This window comes from Cheilinus undulatus, linkage group 12 (assembly GCF_018320785.1).
Source record: "Cheilinus undulatus linkage group 12, ASM1832078v1, whole genome shotgun sequence".
In the NCBI taxonomy this organism is placed as follows: domain Eukaryota; kingdom Metazoa; phylum Chordata; class Actinopteri; order Labriformes; family Labridae; genus Cheilinus; species Cheilinus undulatus.
In genome coordinates, this window is record NC_054876.1 from 30,944,568 (window position 1) to 30,965,017 (window position 20,450).

General features: G+C 39.2%; 1 protein-coding gene across 1 annotated transcript in view; it reads left to right on the top strand.

The window, feature by feature from the left end:
• The window catches only part of frem2a (FRAS1 related extracellular matrix 2a), a 119,405-nt gene extending 106,276 nt beyond the window's left edge, over positions 1-13,129 (top strand). Inside the window, exons 18-25 of the mRNA XM_041800867.1 lie at positions 5,241-5,433; positions 7,677-7,799; positions 7,936-8,063; positions 8,192-8,326; positions 8,657-8,783; positions 9,518-9,705; positions 9,826-9,972; positions 12,536-13,129. Coding sequence (XP_041656801.1) covers positions 5,241-5,433; positions 7,677-7,799; positions 7,936-8,063; positions 8,192-8,326; positions 8,657-8,783; positions 9,518-9,705; positions 9,826-9,972; positions 12,536-13,084 — 1,590 coding nt within the window. The 3' untranslated portion in view covers positions 13,085-13,129. The remainder of the gene's footprint in view (positions 1-5,240; positions 5,434-7,676; positions 7,800-7,935; positions 8,064-8,191; positions 8,327-8,656; positions 8,784-9,517; positions 9,706-9,825; positions 9,973-12,535) is intronic.
• The last annotated feature ends 7,321 nt before the right edge of the window (positions 13,130-20,450 follow it).

Here is a 20,450-nt window from a genome sequence, read left to right on the forward strand (position 1 = left end):
GGAGCAACAATGACAGAAAGATTTAATGAGAAACTGATAAACTAAGTCCACAATAATCCACATGAATGATGTGTCATTGACACTGCATAAACATGGCCATCAAACTAGCTAGCAACAGATAAATTCAGTGATGAAAGTTGATGTTAAACCTGTAAAAATAACTATTGGAAAAGAGATTGGTGTACTGGTTCAACCATTGATTATAGAACCGTTAACTCTTAGCCAAGTGTGCCCATAGGTCTTTTTTTAATATTAGTTAAGTTTCATTAAATACATATCTGATGAGTATAGTTTGACAGAGTGACAAACTGCACACAAGGCACTGAGAGGGGCCTGGCTGCAGGCTGTACATCTCTGACAGCCCCTCTCGCAGATGGGACATGTGAGACGCCATCTCTTTCAGAAGGGAAATACACGCTAAAATTTTCAAAATAGAATTGGATTAAACTTACACATGTTCCATATTCCATATGCACACATATCTTCTGTAGCTTCATTTGCTGCCTAAAGCACATAGATAACGCAGCTAGTATAGCTGAAGCTAAGCTCACAAAGCAATTACGTAACTATGTTATCTGTGTAGCTACATTAGTTTTAGCTACGTTTACTAAAGCTCACACTGCTAAAGCTGACTCAGCTACACTGGCTTATATTGGAAAGTTAATTACATAGCTAGTGTAGCTTTGTTAGCTTTAGCTTTAGCTAAAGCTATTGTACATAGCTAAAGCGAGCCACCATTCGTGTAACTACCTCTAAAACAGGTTGATGCATAATTTAATCAAGGATTAGACCTCTGACCTTTTCTCTTTTTTTATTCATGAGATGTTGCTAAGTCTGTAATGTTTGAAATGTGGTTGTTTTATGAATATTACTGCCAGATTTTGTTCAGGAACAAAGTTCATTTGAAAAAATCTAAATCAGAAAATACATTGCTGTGGCAAATTACAGCACTTCTACAGAGATGGTGTCTCTCATGAACGGTCTATGAGAGTGGTCATCAGAGACGTACCGTCTGCAGCCACGCTGTCTTGAATTTGCTGGAACACCCTCACTTTCAAAAAGCTGCTGTAACAGAGCATTCTACCAACAGTCAGCTGAAAGTCACCAGTTAACACGTTTACTCTTAAAACCAAAACACTGCTGTTGTTCTGTCCATGCTTGGATGGAAAATGTTGAGGAAGTGGAGTTTAGATGGTGTGTTCTGACCACTAGTAATTATCATCAGCTGATCTGATGTTGCTTTTGATTGTTGATGTGTGTTATGTTTGTTCTGGTCCCACAGTTAACTTCACGAGTGTCGCCATGTTTGTAGTTTCTATCCCAGGTAGTTGTACACAGCCAGACGAGTACACGAAAACAAGGTTAAACAATATATCTCTGACCTGAGGCCCCCTCCCCCACCCTTTGTGACAGCTGAAATATCCTACTATGAGGAATATGTGTGAAAGGGCATGTCAGAAAATTGTCACAGATGGGCTGTCAACAACTTTCCTAGAGATTTTAAGAGGTGCAGATATGAAGGGTGGCTTTCATTCATCTATGAAATCATGAAAGAAGGGACACTATTTGTGTGCACAGGGGGGTGTGCACACCCCCCCTGTTGGGGTTTTTACTGGAGACCTTTTCTAGTTTGTTTTACACTGGTTTGCTGATGTGACAGCTCAGCTCACCAAAGAAGTCAATTGCGTTCTGGCATCATATCCAGCTGTCCATAGTTATTGTTGGATCATTGTTGCAGTTGATTTTGTGGTTGTTGACGATGTTGTGTACCGCACACAGCTGCAGCACTCTCCCCGCTCTTGTTGTTGTTGTGGATTAGGAAACAGACCCTTTGCTCTTTCGTTCATGTCCTGCTGCTCCTTTGTGTTCCTCCAGCCTTTGATCTGCCAGCGTCTTGTTGCTGATCAGACTGCTGAGAGAGTGTGCAGGCGTGTGTGTGTGTGCTGGCTTGTGTGTGTGGTAGATGGAGAGAGAGAGAGAGAGAGAGAGAGATGGAGAAGAAGTACGAAATTAATTTACTTGTCCCCGTTGACAGCTTGTACACACAGTTACACAAGACGCCCGTCATCCACAGGACCTCAGGTCCACTTCGTTAACAGAGATCACTGTCACTCTGTCACTTCTGGTTCTGTTTTTTTATTTTTTTCATAAAGAGTGCTAAAAGAACAAAAAGCAGCAGTCATAACCTCGCAGCTTAACGGAGGTTCAGGAATTAAATATTTCATCTACCTCTGAAAAACAAAAGACCAATTTTTTTTTAAAAAGCTTGAGATTTTGCCCATGATAAAAGACTTTTACAACAGCATTAATTTTGATTTATTTAACTGCTGAGTTGTTCTCTTTTCCTGGTAAAGGGATGCTGAACTAACAAGGAAATATGTGGCTGTGGATCTCAAATTAAATCTCTCTGTGACATTTGCTATCTTAATTATGCTCCAGTCAGTATACATTTATTTTAGGAGGTTCTTCAAGTAAAGTCAGACTTTAAAAAAGCCTTGGTCTTTGATAGTTTGTCTCTCAGATAACAGTCATCTTAATTTCTCTTTTGGATCCTGATTCAGTGATTTTTATAACAGAGTCCAGAGAGGTTTGCAGCTCAGTGAATAGCAGTGGAGTTGAATTCATTGTAGGGCTTCCTTGTGATTAAATGTTGTTTTTAAAGTAAGATCAGATACTAAAAATATACATACAAGTAAAGAATAATGCCATCAACAACCTCTACCAAACTGGCTCTCTAATTAGTTATTATCCTTTACCTTTCTGAAGCCTTTTATTTTGAAGTTTATATGTCCTTACTGTAAGTCAAACAAAAAACCTTTTGTTTTTATCAGTGAGTTGTTATGAAAAACCCCGAGGTTGTTTTATGTCTGAGGGCACTAAGTTTACATCTGTATGCCTACAAATCATTATTAAACTCTTGGTGAGCAGAGACACCTAGTGGTGGGTAGATGTAAATACAGCCAAGTTGACTTGTACAGAAGAAAAGTAGAGTCTTAATCAGAACAGACAAATAGAGCTGTACTATATTTATTGGTTTTATTGTTTTAGTTTTTAAAAAATCACACAATACTTAGCTGTATTCATACTTGAGTGTGTGGTTATACCTTAAAGGTTATGCTTGTGCTTCTTTAATGAGTAACATGATTGGTTAGAGAGGAGCGCCTATGAATCAGTGTTCAATTCCCAGCTCCTGCAGTCGCATGTCTGTGCATCCTTGGGCAAGACCTCAATTGGCTCCCACTGCTGTGCTTGTGCTGTGTAAATGTGTATGAACAGATTAGTTAAACAATGATGGAAATTTTACACAGCAGCTTCTGCCATCAGTGTACGAAAGGCAGAGATGAAAAAAGTACGCAACTATTGCACTCAAGTAAAAGTGCAGTTACTTTACTGGTCTATAAATTTTACTTTAGCAAAATTACTGGTCTATAAATCTGTTCAAGTAAAGCAAAAAGTTTACTCTCAACTCCTGTTTGGAGAGCAGTTTTAGTTTCTCACTTATTTGGGATGAGTCTGGTCTGGTAAGTTAAAACATCAGCTTTGTCGTTTTGCAAGAATTTCTTGGAAATTTTCCTTTCCAAAATCAATCCATCCATCTTCTTCCACTTATCTGTGGCCGGGTAGCAGGCTAAGCAAGTCCACCCAGACGTCTCTTTTCCCCAGCAGCACTTTCCAACTCCTTCGGGTACTTTTCAAAGTATTCTATGAAAGTTTCAATGAAACGTCATCATAAGGCCTTAATTTTCCGCTAAAATTTTTCCTAAAAAATTCCATGCAAATTCCTGGAAAATATCAATTAAATTCCCCAAATTTCAAGCAGATTATTCTTGGCAAATTCTAGAAATGTGCAATAACATTCTTCTAACTTCCATGAAAAATCCTGAAAATTTCAAAGGATAGTCGACTACCAAGTTACGAAATGCAAAAAAGGAAAGAAAATTTAAAGCCGTGAAACTAAATTTCCATGAAAATACTTGATAATTTCCAAGTAAATTGCCCAAAATATCCAAACAGCAAATTAACCTCGCATTTCAAGCAAATACCTTAAACTTGAATGGACATTTATTTCATCATAACCCCAGATATGATTGCTATAATGTAGGAAAGCCAAAATCTTAAGGGTTAAGTACTGAGTAGCCAGCTACTATGGAGTTGTGAAGTGAGTAAAGTATGATCTTTCCTTATTGGCAAGAACAACAAGAGAATATATGTCCAACCAGGTTGTTAAAGTTAGATTACACCTCTATAATAAAGTTAAATGCACAGAAAAATTGAAAGTTATGATTATAGAGTTCAATTTAACACTAAAGTGTTTAGTTCAGTCTTACTTCATATAGTTAAACCACACTTTTGAAAGAGTTAAATATTTTACAGTATCACAGAGCTGCAGTAAATCTTGAAAATCTATTGAAAGTTGGGTCTCCTCTGGCAAAAACAAAGCAGAGAATATGAACTATGCAGCCCTTAGGAACACCTAAAGTCACAAATCTAACTCAGTGGATAACTTCACTCATGGTGCAAATGTGTCCCACATTAAAAAAAAAAGCAATAATTCACCGACACATGACCAAAACAATGCAGCAGTCATCAGCTGGTGTGGGTTGGGCTACAGTGTAGTCAACAGAGAAGCTAAAAAGTTCATAGAGTTTTGTACTCAAGTAAAAGAACGGTCACTTTGGTTAAAAATGTACTTAAGTAGAAGTAAAAGTACTGATTTCAAAATGTACTCAAAAAGTGCCAAAAAACTACTCAATTACAGTAATTTGAGTAAATGTAATTAGTTACTTTCCACCCCTGGTGAATGGGTGTGTAAGGGTATGTGTGACCTGTGGTGTTAAAAGTACCTTAAGTAGTCAGATGACTAAAAGAAAGCTATTTGATATTTACCATTTACCTGTAATACAAGCACATATCACTTTGCATGATTTGCTTGTTGTGTACAACACGGTGAGTTTAACTTCTCTTCATCTTTGACAAAAGTGAGTAGGAGTGAACGAGTTCATGCCCTTTGTGGAGGAGAGCAACGTTTCCAAACAAACTGTTACATCTTTTTATTCTTATTATAGATCATAAGTCATAAGCCTACAGTGAACCATTCATCCAGAAGTAAAAACATTTGTTGTCAAACACATTGAGTATTCCTTTCTCACGTGTAGCAAACACTTCTTTATCAGTAACTATTGCAATGTGTTTTCAACTATCTTTTTCTTAACTGAAGTTTTATGAATTCCTATTTTTAGGTGCTGAACCTGGTCCAGTCATATGTGACTCTGCGTGTGCCTCTCTACGTGTCCTACGTGTTCCACTCTCCTGTGGGGACTGGAGGCTGGCAGCACTTCGACCTGCAGTCAGAGCTGCGTCTCACTTTTGTGTATGACACAGCTATTCTGTGGAAGGATGGCATCGGCAGCCCACCACAGGCTGAGCTACAGGGTGAGTTTACAAGACAGTAGAAACGATAAAGTTTCTATAGTTTAAACACCTATGTATAATTATTTACGTCTATCTGCCTGTTTTCTAAGTGCCCTCTAGCATACATTAAACTGAAGAGTTCTCTGATTTAAAACCCTCAGTCTCTATTTTTATGGTCAGAGCTGAACTTGTGAAAAAGATGTCTAAGTGGGCTGCCTCCTTTGCTTGGAAAGAAGCACAAAAAGACCTGAAACTTTAAGACTGGCCTTATTTAAATGGAACCTTACAAATTAAGACATATTGTCGTAATCAGATGAACAGAACAGTCTTTTCTATGTATGTTGTACAAAGAAACACATCAGATTTCAACGTTTGGGGAAGATGTCAACAATAGGTTGACATGTAGGCTGCCATAGTGCAGTGCACTCAGGGTAGTGATGTAGGATGGTTCAATTGTTCCTTCCACATCTTTCCAACTGTAATCACCTCATATTACTTTACAGTAACTTCTTCTTCAGTGTCATCTTCAATAATACTGCACTCAGAGTAAAGATTAACAATGCCTTAAGGAAGACGCTCCATAGGAAGAAGAATGAAGGCATTTTCTCAAAATGTAGAATTCCATTGTGTTTTTTACAACATACATAATGACCTCATGTTAATCCAACAAAGTCAACATGTGTTAGTATATAGAGATCCTGTTAAAATTATTTTAATGACTTAAAGGAGGCAACTATATCTTGCTTTAGATGTACTGTTATATATATATTTGTATTACAGCCCAATTTCAAATAAAGTTGGGGCATTGAGTAAATGAAACAGAATTTGTGAGTCTCAAAAAAACAAATTTCATTCACAGTTGAACTTAAAGAACATAGCTGATGTTGAATCTGAAACATTGTACCATTTCATGAAAAATAATTGCTTTTTCAATTTGATGGCAGCAATACATCTCAAAAAAGTAGGGATGCAAGGACTTCCCTGAAAGAGACATGGTCTGGATGGGAGCATATATTGCACCAAAACCTCTACTTTTCAGCACTGATAGTACCTTTCCAGATGTGCAAGCTGCCCAAACCATAGGCTGTAATACAGGGGTGTCCAAACTATGGCCCTGGAGCCAAATGTGGCCCGTGGTCCACATTTTATTGGCCGTTTAAATTCTTTAGATTAAATGAAATATGGTCCACATTAGAGCATGAAACTTGTGCTATTCTTCTTAGTTTCAGCACAGGGAGATGCTAACATTCTGATTCTATAAACAAACATTTTGACAAGAGGTAATTACTGATTTTGTTTTTGTGACTAAATTGAGACAACACTGTAATTGGTAAACATATTGGCAACAAAATAATAAAAATATCTTGATTTATAACGCTCTAATGGATTGAGGCAGCAAATAGCAGTACGGGTGATGTTCCAGGGGCAGAGCAAGAGGTAGCCAGGGCCAACCAGGTCCCCCTGAATCTGATTGGCCCCCCTAAAATCATTTAAATGATTGGCAATTTACCTTGTCAGTCATGAATTAGCCATTTTAGCTTGCCCAATCACTATGCATATCTTGACCTATTAGCTTGGTTTTACTAACTTAAATAGCCTCATAGTGAGGTATATGAAAGTGGCCCCATCATCCTTATATATGTCTGTATGTGGCCCCCGACGGGAAAAGTTTGGACACCCCTGCTCTAATGCAACCCCGTACAATCAGAGATGCAGGCTTTTGAACTGTGTGCTAATATCAAGGCCCCTCCACTTAAGTTCAACAGTGTCCATGGTTTCCACAAGGAATTTCAAATTTTGGTTCATCTGACCACAGAACAGTTTTCCATTATGCCTCCGTTAATATTTAATGAGCTTTGGCCCAGAGAAGATAGGGACGTTCCTGGATCATGTGACATGTGGCTTCTTCTTTGCATGCATTTGTGGATGGCAAAGTGAGCTGTGTTGACAAAGATTTCTATCTTTTCATTCCCTTTTGACTGAAAACAAGGTAGAGTTTGTCCAACAGGTCACTTCTTCTAAAAAAAACTCTCAGCTTACCAGTTTCCCAACATAAAACTGATTCATCACAGCAGCTTCATGCTGATGTTATTTCAAGTCTTTTAATGAATTATAGTCATGTTTCTTGTGTTAGATTTTTATGTATGGCTGCTCATTGTTTGTTGGAGTCTCAAAAACAGATTTTTAATCTCAGTGGTTCAATAAATATTTTTCAGAAGTACATTTTAAAAACCAATGAACCTTTATTCCTTTGTTTTTGACAGGTGCATTGTATCCCACCAGCATGCGTATCAATGAGCAGGGACGTCTGGTTGTAAACTTCCGCACCAAAGCTCGATTTAGAGGTCTGTTTGTCCAGTCCCATTCTGGAGGCAGAATTAAAAGAGGTGAGTCAGGCATTTTCATTTATTTGTTTATTTGTTTACCTCCATTTAAGATCCAGATATGAAATGAACAGTTTAAAAAGCATCACAGTCTATAAACTCTGTTATATCTCGGTCTAACTGTAAATCTTCTCCCAAGAAACCTCCATGTCCTCCATGGTGATGAGTGTGGACCACCCTGGCCTCACCTTTAACCTCACCTTAGTAAGGAGTGAGCCCACCTACAACCAGCCGGTGCAGCAGTGGACCTTCACCTCCGACTTTGCTGTAAGTGTCTCCAAATGAAATGTGTTTGTGCTCCGCATGAAAAAGCTGCTGTTAATCTGTTTGTCTGGGCAGCTGGAAGAACAAATACAGAGTGATGTTTGTGTGTCTGTCCCCTCTGCTCTGTACAGGTGAGAGATTACTCTGGGACCTACACTGTGAAGCTGATCCCCTGTACAACAGCTCAGAACATGGAATACACAATCCCACCTGTCTGCAGCCCCCGAGAACCAATCACATTTGATCTAGACATCCGGTTCCAGCAGGTTAGCACACACTGAAAAATTCCACAGAGTTCATTCATATCATATTATTTAGTATTTATGAGTTCAAACTATGGCGGCCCTAGTTGTCTTCTAAGCAGCTTTAGAAGGCTAAAATCACTCTTAAAACACCTCACACTGCAGGAAAATCTGTCAACATAATCATGAGAACCATCAGATAATCAGGCTTGACTTTGGTCCCAAATTAGGCTGATTGTCTTGTAGTGTTCACCCCACCAAGGCCATCTTTGTTTGAACCTGTAAATCTTTAAGTGGCATCTTTGTAAAGAAGACTTCTGTCACTCCACATTCTTTCTATATTCATCTTTTTAGGTGAGTGATCCGGTTGCAGTGGAGTTCAGTCTGAACACTCAAATGTTTCTGCTGTCTAAGAGGAACCTGTGGCTCTCAGATGGATCCATGGGCTTCGGTCAAGAGAGTGATGTAGCATTTTCTGAGGGTAAGTGCTGCCTTAATAGGACTTTAATTGGCTCTGCGGTGAATATTTAAGAGACAGTACTGATGTTTGAGGATATCTTCTTTTATAAACAAAAGGTAGAATTTGCTTAACATGAGCTCCCCTGTCTCAAGGTGTTCCCCAAGGTTCGGTCCTTGGTCTTCACTTCCACTGTTAAGCAGATGATATCTAACTTTACATCTGTACCAGCCCAATCACAACAAATACCCTCTCAGCCTTGGCAAATTGCTTAACAGATATAAAACTATTTTTGTTAAACTACAGTAAACCTGACATCTTAATCATCAGCCCCAAGTCCATTAGTAAATACATTTAAATTTCTGCCTTAATATTGACAGTTCTACCCTAACCCCTTCCTCTCACATCTTCAATCTTGGCATCCTTTTTAACAGTAACCTTTCTTTCAAACAACATGTAACCCAGCTTACCAAAAGCGCCTTCTTCCACCTCAAAAACATAGCCGTTTCCATCCATTACTCTTTTCTGCTGCTGAAACTCTAATCCATGCTTTGATCACTTCCAGACTTGACTATTGAAATAGCATCCTCTACGGTACATCTAGATCTAAGACAGGTTTTCTTGCTGACAGTAAAAAAAGATCATGTGGCCCTAAAAAATTTATATTGCTTTACTAGTTAAATAAAGATTTGTCAAGTATGAGTACTTTTTCAATTACTTAGCAAGCTTTGACATTGAAAGTCCTGTTATCATACTAGGGGATACAGTTTACGGCCGTGTGATGGTGGACCCTGTGCAGAATCTGGGAGACTCGTTCTTCTGCAGCATCGAGAAGGTGTTCCTCTGCACCGGTGCTGATGGATACGTACCAAAGTACAACCCCACCAAGTTTGAATTTGGGTGCCTTGCTGACTCTCCTTCATTGCTTTATAGATTCAAAATTCTTGTGAGTACATTTGATCTTTAATGTTTCAATTTTACTATGCAGAGTAGATGGAAATAATAACTTCAGTTTATTTTTTTTTTAATGTTGTTTTCTTTTTCCAACCATTTTTCACGTTAACAGGACAAGGCTCAGCCAGAGACTCAGGCTCGCGTGTTTGGTGATGTTGGATTTAATGCTGTTCTGGCAGTGGATGATCCAGCAGCTATGTCACTCGTCAAACAGCCGGGGTCTGATGGCTTTAGACTGGATTCCACAGCCATGTTCCAGGTATTTTACATAGCATTCTTCCTCAGAAACAGTTTTCTTTTTTATCAATATTAGACGGTTACTTTGCCATCCGTCATATCTAACTTAAAGAAGCTTTAGTGGATGTGCTGACAGCAGTAAAAAACATGTATTGCTTTAAAAATGTATTTGCTACCAAAGTATTATCAAACATTACTGTTTGTCTTTTTGAGTGATTTTTATGTTGTGTTGTATCTAATGAATAAATGGACAAATGAATGAATGAATGAATGAATATTTTATTTATGTGTCGGGTCATTTACATGACCCATCCACCATGGAATTGTTCAGACACATTAACTGACAAAACAGTAAATATTCCGAAATTAGGCCAGCAACACACAGCAGAGTACAATATCAGTAAATGAGTATACACCCCCTCCATATCTACCGCGCTCCAGTAAGTAGAATTAGACAAATAGACATACAATACTATAAACCAACACCCCACAAACAAAACAAAATATATATACAACAGAAATTTAGAAACCACATAACAGTCTGATACATTTATCCATTGGAAGTGACACTTCTTCTCCTTTCCCATGCTTTAAAGAGATAGCCAGACAAAGCAAAGATATTACCAAAAAACTGTTTCATTAAAAACTGTCGTCCATATTAATTAACCAAGACCAGGATCCTGAACTTTCCTAAACAATGTTTCCCGTAGATCATGATACATCGGACAATAGGCTATAAAATAGAGTGAATTTCAATTCCACCTCATTTCGCTCAGAGTATTCACAGAGTCTCTCATCCTTGCCCACCCCTCTATATCTGCCAGTTTCAATGTTTAGTGGTAATATACCACACCTTAGCTGTGCAAACAGGGATTTGTGGCTTTTTGGCAAATTATATTCAACTTATTTTTCAAATGTATAATCCTTCTTAAACAAGCAATGAGTTTTGGCTTCAGCAGGATTTGATTTGCCCATGATTTGGTCCACTTATCAGTTGTATTATCTTGAACAACAATAAGGGTTAGAGTTTTGTAATTTTATTCACAATGACTGTTACAGCTGCTGTTTAAAGTTATTATTAAGTATTGAATGTGAGACTGATGTAACTGGTTAAGTATAGCTCGTAAAATAAGAGCCCATGAATTCAATGCTATCAAACTTAAATGATTATATTTTTTCGAGGTACAGTATTGTTCTTGTTTTAGACTCTTGAAGATCACATGACGAGTTATTAGCTTGTGATGAAACAGTCTAAAATAAATACTGATTCTTCTGTATGACCTAAAAAAGCAAACAGTGCCTCAAAAGCAAATCCTGATTGTTTTTTTTTTTTTTTTTTTTTTTTTTACATGTAAAGTACTGTGCAGAATTTTAAGGCATGTTTGGGCCAAAACTTGAGGCTGAAATAATGCCTGTAATGGTGAGTTAGCCCACCTGGGGGCACCAATGGGCGGAAAGGAATATTCACACAACCCAGGCCGTACTCTTGATGTCCTTGAATATAACAAGGGACATAAGAAAATAATCTGGTAAAAAAAAAAAAAATACAAAAGTCCACACCTTTAGGGCACAGTAATGAGTGCATGTAGGGAGTAATTACTGCCTATGGTACTGTCCAGAAGGGTAGTAGGGCCTGAAAACCACTGTCAGTCTCTGGGCCAATTCCTGGGGTGAAAAGGCCCGGATGAAAGAAATGCTTTTAAGCTTGACCTTGGCTGCTGAGCAACACACACACGTGTCAACACTGACTCTGGCTTCTTAAACAAATGAGTAGGAAATGTGTTGACAGGACCAGGAATTTACAGCGAAACTTCACTGCCAAGTAGTGTTTGGGAACTGCACAGCAGCATGGACACATTAATGCACAAGTATGTGATGCTCCCACAATGGCCGAGCTAGCAGAGCTAGCAAAGACTCTACACAAAACCAAGCTTCAGACAAGGTGATCCACCACATACTGCCTTAACAGCCTTCTTTAAGGGCGCACTTACACTGCTGAAGTACAATTGTTCCCCTCTCCAGTCCCCCTCTGATCTGCAATCACATTGTTCCTGCCTAAGCCTTGTTAACTCATATACAAATGTCTTAATGGCATAAAACAACACATGCATGGGTGTTTTGACCAAAGCTGGGCCTCAGTGTCACCACAGTGGAGAATGTATTGCAACATTACACACTTTCTGACTTATTTTGAGTCATTTTTGTCAGAAACATCATGCTAACACTTCTGTCTATTATGCAAGACGACACATCGGCATCATGTCCACGTGCATACCTTTGCTTTTGCTAATGCTTGAGTACCATGCCATGCTGAAGCCGACCTCTTCCATCCACACTGACAGAGAGGGGTTTCTTTCTTATAAAACATTTATAAATGTAAAGGAGGAGGGTATAAGACAAGAGATATGTCGTCTCCCCTTGTCTGTAAGCACCAAAAAAAGCACAACCTGATAGTTTCTCACAGAAGTTTACACCAGAACTGTTTTTTCTGTTTTGTGCAACATTTTATTCAGTAATAAATTTAAAAAATGGTTTGGAGATGGGTATAAGCTTCTGTTTTTGTTTTGTTTTGTTTTTTCTATCAGGTTGCTGCAGGCCGTGAGTGGTACATTCACACCATTTATACTGTCCGCTCCAAAGAGAATGCAAACAGAGGCATAGGAAAGCGCAGCCTGGAGTACCACTCCTTTGTTTCCACTGGCAACGATCTCGCTCTGACCTCATCGGGCAGAAAAGGTCATCGCTCTAGGAGGTCTGCTGGCGTTGAAGTCCCAGAGGTGGCAGAGGATATCGGAGCAGAAAACAGCAGAGGCACCAACATCATGCACATCACTCTGGACCGTACCAAGCGTCGGGCAGGGGGGTCAAACGAGTTGTTCTCCCGTGGGCTGGAGCCGAGCGAGCTGAATACCGAGGAGGGAGAGGAGGGTGTGGTGACGATGGTGGGAGCACTGGTGGGACTCCTGCTGACTGTCCTCATTGTGGTCACCATCGTGTTGGTGCTGAGGTCCAGACAGAAGGATGGGAAAGATGGCTGGAGGGAGGGTGTACAGGAAGTGGTAAAAGGGTCTGTGAGTACAGAGCCCATGCTGGTGGTGAGGATGCAAGACTGCCACAACAGCTCGGAGGTCTGAGAAATGGATGCCTGTGTGGACAGATGGACAGAGGGATGAGGAGTACGTGGGGCCTTTTGTAAATTTGTTTTTCAATTACTTTCATTACACCAAAAATCTGAGACTGATCATAGGGGTTATTGGGCTAGTGTACGATGTTAGCGGGGGCTTTTTTACATTATGTAAGGTGACAACTGCTACAGCATCACACTCCTTTTCGGTGTCCTTACTTCACATTCCTCTTTGTGCTGCTGGTAGTCCAGTATTTCCTTTTTCTTACATGCTTCCTGGTATTAAAGTGCCTGAAGCACTTACACCCTTCAGGAAGAGTCCCAGTCACAGAGAAATCTCTTATCATGAAGCTAGGTCAGCTCAGAGATGTAGAGCTAGGGGTGTAGCACTCACAGAGGAAACAAGTTAATGCCAATACTCAATCTAAGTGTAGAAAAATTCCCTAAACAAGAACTATCAGTTGTGAACGTGTCCCTATGTCAGTCAAAACTTGACAATTTTTTTACCCAAAAGTTAAGTAGTTGCTGAAACATCATATTTATTCGACTTGCAAAAATAAAGTAAATATCCCGAGAAGCATGTTTGGAGCTCCTTAATGTTCTGTCCCCAAAAGCCCAGTAAGTTGATTGAGGTTTGTCACGGTACCAGATTTTAGACTTAGATTTGATTCCACTTAAAATGCGATATTGATACCTATGTGTACAATCAGCCTATAGGGACCACTCTGAAGAATAACATAAAGTCAAAATTACAAGAAACCAAACTCAGTAATTTTCATATGTGCTGACACCAACAATTCACTTTCTAAGCTAATATCTGGCAATGGCATATCATCCCAATAATATTGTGAATCTCTAATCCTTTTATTAGAAGAAGTTACAGTGATCAAGTATTTGGGAATTTATTGTCTTCATTTTCTAAAAATTCAAACCACTGCGCACTGTCTAAATTGTGAACAAACACTGACAATATTTCAGTGTTGTATCTTTGCCAACATATCTGTGCAGTTTAGACAGTGTGTAGGAGTTTGCCTTCAGTTTCTGGCAGATTCAGTCCCTCTCTTATGCATCTGTCTCATTAAATAGTTTTTGGTATTAATCACTGAATTTAAAGAAAATGTATTGTTTAAAATGTGGTATTATAAATAATAAAGTATCCAACATTTAGATAGTCTTAACGATAATGTCAACAACTTTCCATAAAAGTATTTAAGGAAATAAAGAGTCACCTCTTTGGAGTTGTTAGAAATAATGGGTTAAAAGTGTTAGGTCTTAAGAAAAATTTCCTGTAGGTTGATCTGGACTTTCCTCCTAAAACATTTACTGAAACAATCATATGAAGCCTCCAGAACTTCAAACAATTAATACCACTGCAGATAAGATTTGTGTATCACAATCTGAGTCTTATTTATTGCCCTGGTATGTGCATGTACAAGGAATCTGACTCTGCTTAACTTGGCACAAGCATTAATAAGAGCAAAATATCAAAGTAATTTATGCACACCTACATAAGACAGTAGTCCAATGAAGAGAAGTGCAAAAGATGCTGCAATCATGATCATTAATTTAGGTTACGGTTGATGTAAATGCACATTCTTAAAGTTCATTATTAAAAGGAATATAAAATTGTTTTTGACATCTGGATGACTTTCAAACTCCAAAGTTAACAAACTGACTAGTACATTAAAAGTTTTTGAGCTCATTTTCATGCCAGACCAGTATTTGAATATAATATCACTGATTTTCATTCATTCCACATAAATAGTAGTATTTAGGGAAATATTAGGGATTCAAAGGAAAGAACTACACCAAGGCCAAAGCCTGAGTCTGCGGCCATGATACATTATAGAAAATGTTGCTTTAGGTTTATTATTCTTCTTTTTTAACCTGTAGAGCTACAATTTCTTCCTGAAATATTTGCTTGAACTTTCATTTTTCATTCTTTGTACTGGAGGCGTGAAAAGTGCAAACATGCTGAAATTAAAAGGATAATATGTGAACCAGCTCCTCATATTAGATTTCACTTATCACTTTCTTTTACCATAGTGTGAGGAAGAATGTGTCCGCTGATGTTTGAGCATTTTTGTTGCTGCTGAGATGGTTGTTTTTATCTCTTTTTTTGTATTTTGTGAGCTCATTATTTACCTTATCGTGTATCATGACTGCTTCTGTTGCCACTGTGTTTACTGCTCTTTATCTTTGCAGTGTCGTTCCTCCACTGTGTCTATCTTGTTGTAATATTTATACAATTTATTGATACTTTGGGCATAATTTTTTCATATCTTTTTTAATAACACTGGTTAAAGTTTAAACTCTCAGGAGTTATGGAGCGTGTGTTGTAACACTATTTACTACTGAGGAAAATCTCTGCAGAGACACTTTTTCCACATCTGTGTTACACTGCTAAGTGTGGTGCTGTGAACATGCAAATGCTGTATCCATATCTGATGATTTGACCCTTATCCCTCACACATTATGTTCCTGTGAGCCCTGTTGTCACAAGTGCTGTGTGGGATTTCAGTGTTCTGAGTCATGTTTTTTGAACAAAGGATGCAAACAAAATAGCTGCTTACAAATGTCACCATGATGAATGTTTTTGTTGGAGACATTTTTACATGAATCTGCTGTCTCGTTATTTCCCACTGGTGAAATTTCTTGTTTACATGTGTTGTTAAATCTGTGTCTTACTCTGTGATGGATATACAACATGCTGAGATCAGTGTTCCTTAATATTTGTCTTATTATGGTGTTGTCAGTCATCACTGTACCATTATTTCCAGAGATGATCAGGGCTAGATAATACAGTGAACATGAGCTGAAAACCAGTAAGATGATGGTACGCACATCTAGTAATCTGCTGAAAACCAGGTGTGTTTTTAATTTATTTTATTGATTTAATAAATGGGCCCTGATAGTCTGGAAATAAGACCATATCTGACATTAAATGCACTTTTCTAATCACATCCCTCACATGCCAATCCAAGCTATGCAATGTAATGTATATCCCACAGCCAGTTTACCCCATGCATATGACAATTTTAGCACAAACAATCAAACTTGATATTCAGTTTGTGTCTTTTTATGAATGAGTTTTTATGTATATGTATTTAAAAATAAATATTGTTGCTTAAATATTGTTGTTTTTATCTTAGTCTTTATGGAGTGCTGTAGAGTTGAGTTTGAGTATGAACATCCTTCCTTGGTGATCTGAAAACAAGTGGTAAACCTCCATGCTCGGTATGAGCACACCCCAAAGCCTCCTCAGGATTGATATCTGACAGCTCACACAGCATACACAGGTGGTTTGGATGCATTCGTCCACATTCATTTGGTAGTGTAAACACTTGTGTCCTGAGCAGCATTAAGGGCCAACCCCTCACTGGGAGAAACTGGCTCCCACTGGTGGGATGAAGCAGTCAGTCTTTTCTAATGGGCATGGGAAATTTTGATGTTAAGTACTCTATTGAGATTCACTTTTATTATCAAGTGTAAATGCCTACATCAGTGACCATCAATTGGCAGTCTGGGGACAATATCAGGCCCCCCAAAGACTTAAATTCAGAAAATGAATGTTTTTTTAAGAGAATCTCTTGTCTTTATATACCTATAGCTATTAAATCAACCTGAAGGTCTTCGCTAGTAAATATGATTCATGACAGGCAGATACTCATCAATCAAGTTCTAATAAAATCTATGTTATCTTACTACTTCAGGCTATTGGAGAGTGCAATGTCCTTCCCTGAGATTTAACAAAAATACTTTTTTCCTGTATGTGTTTCTCATCAACCAGGACACAGTATAGCAGTGTCCAACCCAGTGATAGACAACACTGAAACCCTAGAGCTAGAATACTTCAGTTGCTTCCTTAGGGTTTAGTATAGGCAGTAGGGGCTGTCTTCATTGTAAATGCCCAATAATTTAAGTAAATACAAATATTAATAGTATAATATGTTAATATGACCAAAATATCTATTTGATTTAGTTAATTTGATAGTACATCCCTCACATTGTCCATGAAAACAAATTCTGGCCTGTGTACAAATGCAGTTGATGACCTCTGGCTTACACAAAAGGGCTATCACCTTGTTGCCAGATCACCCTGAAAGGATATTAATGCAGTGTAAACAACCTTTGTGTGTGTGTGTGTGTGTGTGTGTGTGTGGGTGGGGGGGTGTGTGCGTATGTGAATGACTTCTAGGACACATTTGTCCTTATTGGTTCCGTAATGTCAACTCTCATGAACCCAGGGACCGATCCCTCAAATAACTTCATCTGCAATATCACAACTAAGAACTGTACAATGCCGACTCCTAAACAGGAGTATACAGGTGCTTATCTACACATTCAGTACATGAGATCCTAACACAAGTGGTCATTAGAGACATATGTGCCCCTTTTGTGCCATGCATCAACAATGATTTCTTTCTAAATTGGACATTTGGACAAAAAGTGATCAACTTTAATGCTTTGTGTGCTAACTCAGTGCACACTGAAAATGGTTTCATATTCAATAGGTCAGCCTGCATGCAGAGAGGTTGTTTGGCATGGTACTAGCATGCATTCAAGACCACTCCATTAACTGACGTTATCACTTGTATTCCATTATTAAACAAAAACACAACTTGATATATGTAGACAAAAGTATTCTGCCGCCTGACCATTACACCAACAGGGACTGTAATGACAATTGTTTCTGTGGGAATTTGTGTCTATTCATTCTGCAGAGCATTTATGAGGTCAGGCACTGATGCTGGACCAGGATAATCTTGCAAAGCAGATGGATACGCCCGTTTCCTTGTTTCTCACTGGCGAACCCATCTTGCAAAGCTCCTGTTTGAACAGTTTGGGTCCAGTTAAAAAGTGACAGGACCAATCAGCAGTACGTTCAGGTGCTGCAGAGTCATGACGTAAGCGAGCAGCAACAAGAGGCCGGTGTAGTTAGGCGGAAGACATTAGCGTGGATGCTACTAAAATGTCAGTTTTATCAGAACTTGACGACATTTCTTTGTTAAAAGAAGAACAAAAAACAGCAGTGAGTTGTTTTCTTTTTAAAAACAACAAAAGTCATGTACCTACATGTCTACAGTCGCCATGGTTCGCGTTATGCAGTTCTATATGGAGTTTATTACTCGGTAGCTGCGCACGCACACCTCGGTAGCAGCGATGACGTCATGTGTTTTGTTGCTCTGATTGGCCTGTAAAGATAAGACAGACAGAATGTTCATCCAATCACCCTCCAAGTTTTTTTTTTCAAAGGCTCTGCCCTTTCCCAAACACTTTATATCAAAGGTTTTCCGGATGGATGTGTGGAACAAATCCATCTGGCATGTCAGGTTAGGACAAGGAGGCCTGGCCTACAATCGCCATTCCAATTCATCCCAAAGGTGCTCGATGGGGTTGAGGTCAGGTCAGGCTCAGTTTTGGCCAGTCAAGTTCTTCCACACTGAACTCATCAAACCATGTCTTTATAGTCCTTGCTTTGTGCACTGGGACACAGTCATGTTAGAAAAGTGCGTCAGGTCTCATATTAAGGAACTGTGACAATAGAAAATGGCCTTTCCCAAACTGTTGCCATAGAGTTTGAAGCATAGCATTGTCCAAAATGTCTTGGTATGCTGAAGCATTAAGATTGTTCTTCACTGGAGATAAGGGGTCTAACCCAAATTCTGAAAAACAGCCTCATGCCATTGTTCCTCCTCCACCAAACTTCACAGGTGGCACAGAGCAGTCAGGCTAGCAGGTAACATTCTCATGGCATCTGCCAAACTCAGACTCACCCATCTGAATGCCAAATGAAGAAGCGTGATTCGTCACTCGATAGAACACATTTCCACTGCTCCACGTTCCAGTGTCGGTGTGCTCAAGCCATCTTATTGCAAAGGTGGCATCCATCACAGTACCAAGCTTGAAGTCACTGAGCTCTTGAGACTGACCGATTTTTTTTATCATAAATGTTTGCAAATGAAGACTGCATGGCTAGATGCATGAGTTTAAACACCTGTGACAACAGTTCTGATTGGAACATATGAAATCAATAATTAACAGGTTTGGCCAAATACTTTTGTCCATATGGTGTATGTCCATCCAGCTTCGTTTGGTTTGATGGTATTAAAGTCAACACAAAAACCTATTGGCACATTGTAAAGCTATGATAAACATATTTTACCACAAAAATATTATTTACTTTTACTTTTGTAATAAATACCTTACTTTTGTAATAAATACCTTTAATTTACCAACTACACCTGGTTTTATGTTACTTCCTTTACCCACAACGAGCTGGTCGTAACATAATTGGGGGCTCGTCCGGGATCCATCCGTTAAAGGATGCCCGGTTATTTGTTAAAGTTATTTGTTACGAGGTAAGATTGTTCAAGTGTTTTGTGTGTGTGTGTGCAGCTAGTTCTTAGTGTTATATTGATTAGTGACTTTCAGGAAGTCTTTAGTGTGAACTCTCTTTGTGTATTTGCTTTGTTGGAGAGTCTTCGTTAAGTAACAGTCTACTTCAGTAAACATTCGATGAACCTGTAGTTTGAGAAAACAAATGTGTAGACCTCTCATTATTTGGGAGCTTGAGGAACGGAGGATTAGTTGTGTCCTGGGTACCCTCACTCATCCACAGAGATGGCAGCCATGATGGAAGAGGGGCATGTACTCCACCCTGGTGATGGTCATCCTGCAGGAGAGACTGACAGCCGTATGCTGACGTGCTGTACGCCTGAAAGATTCTGGTTTTGTAGATGCAGCAAGTGGAGTTTTGCCTGACCTGAACCACCAAGCGGCTGCCAGAAATGCCAGCTCGAGTGAGGAAGCCAGTAACACTGAGAAGACCCTGAACCTGTCTGCTGGAGCCTGGTGGTCCCTGGGTGCTGTGACAAATCCAGTGCATCATCTTGACTCTGTGGGTGCAGGTACAATTCCTCCTTGACTACTTCAGGTCATAATTCATTCGATATTCAACATAACCCCTTGAATTTGTGCCAAACCATTTGGAGACAAATGTAGACTGCTTTTTGTGAGCTAATGGCTATTCGTGTTTTCGTGCTGCTACCTACCCAGTTTAGCAAGTCTGTGTTGAGTGTAATTTTGTTTTCTGTGTATTTTGTAACAAACCATTGGGTTTGTATTTTAAGGGGAGGGGTGTTACGGCCACAGCCGCATCCCCCCCTTTGTGTAACTAATTACTTCTGTGGAGTGTCTGTGCATGTGTGTGTGAGTGGCTTGGGTGCTCTCTAGGCTGATTCCTGACACCTGTGCTGCTGGTGAAGGTGATCGGTGAGCAGCTGCAGCAGAACCAATCAGCCAATGAGAAGCAACACCAATCAGCCCAACCCTCATAAAAGTGTGGACTGCCAGCAGTTGAGGCGCAGCTTCAC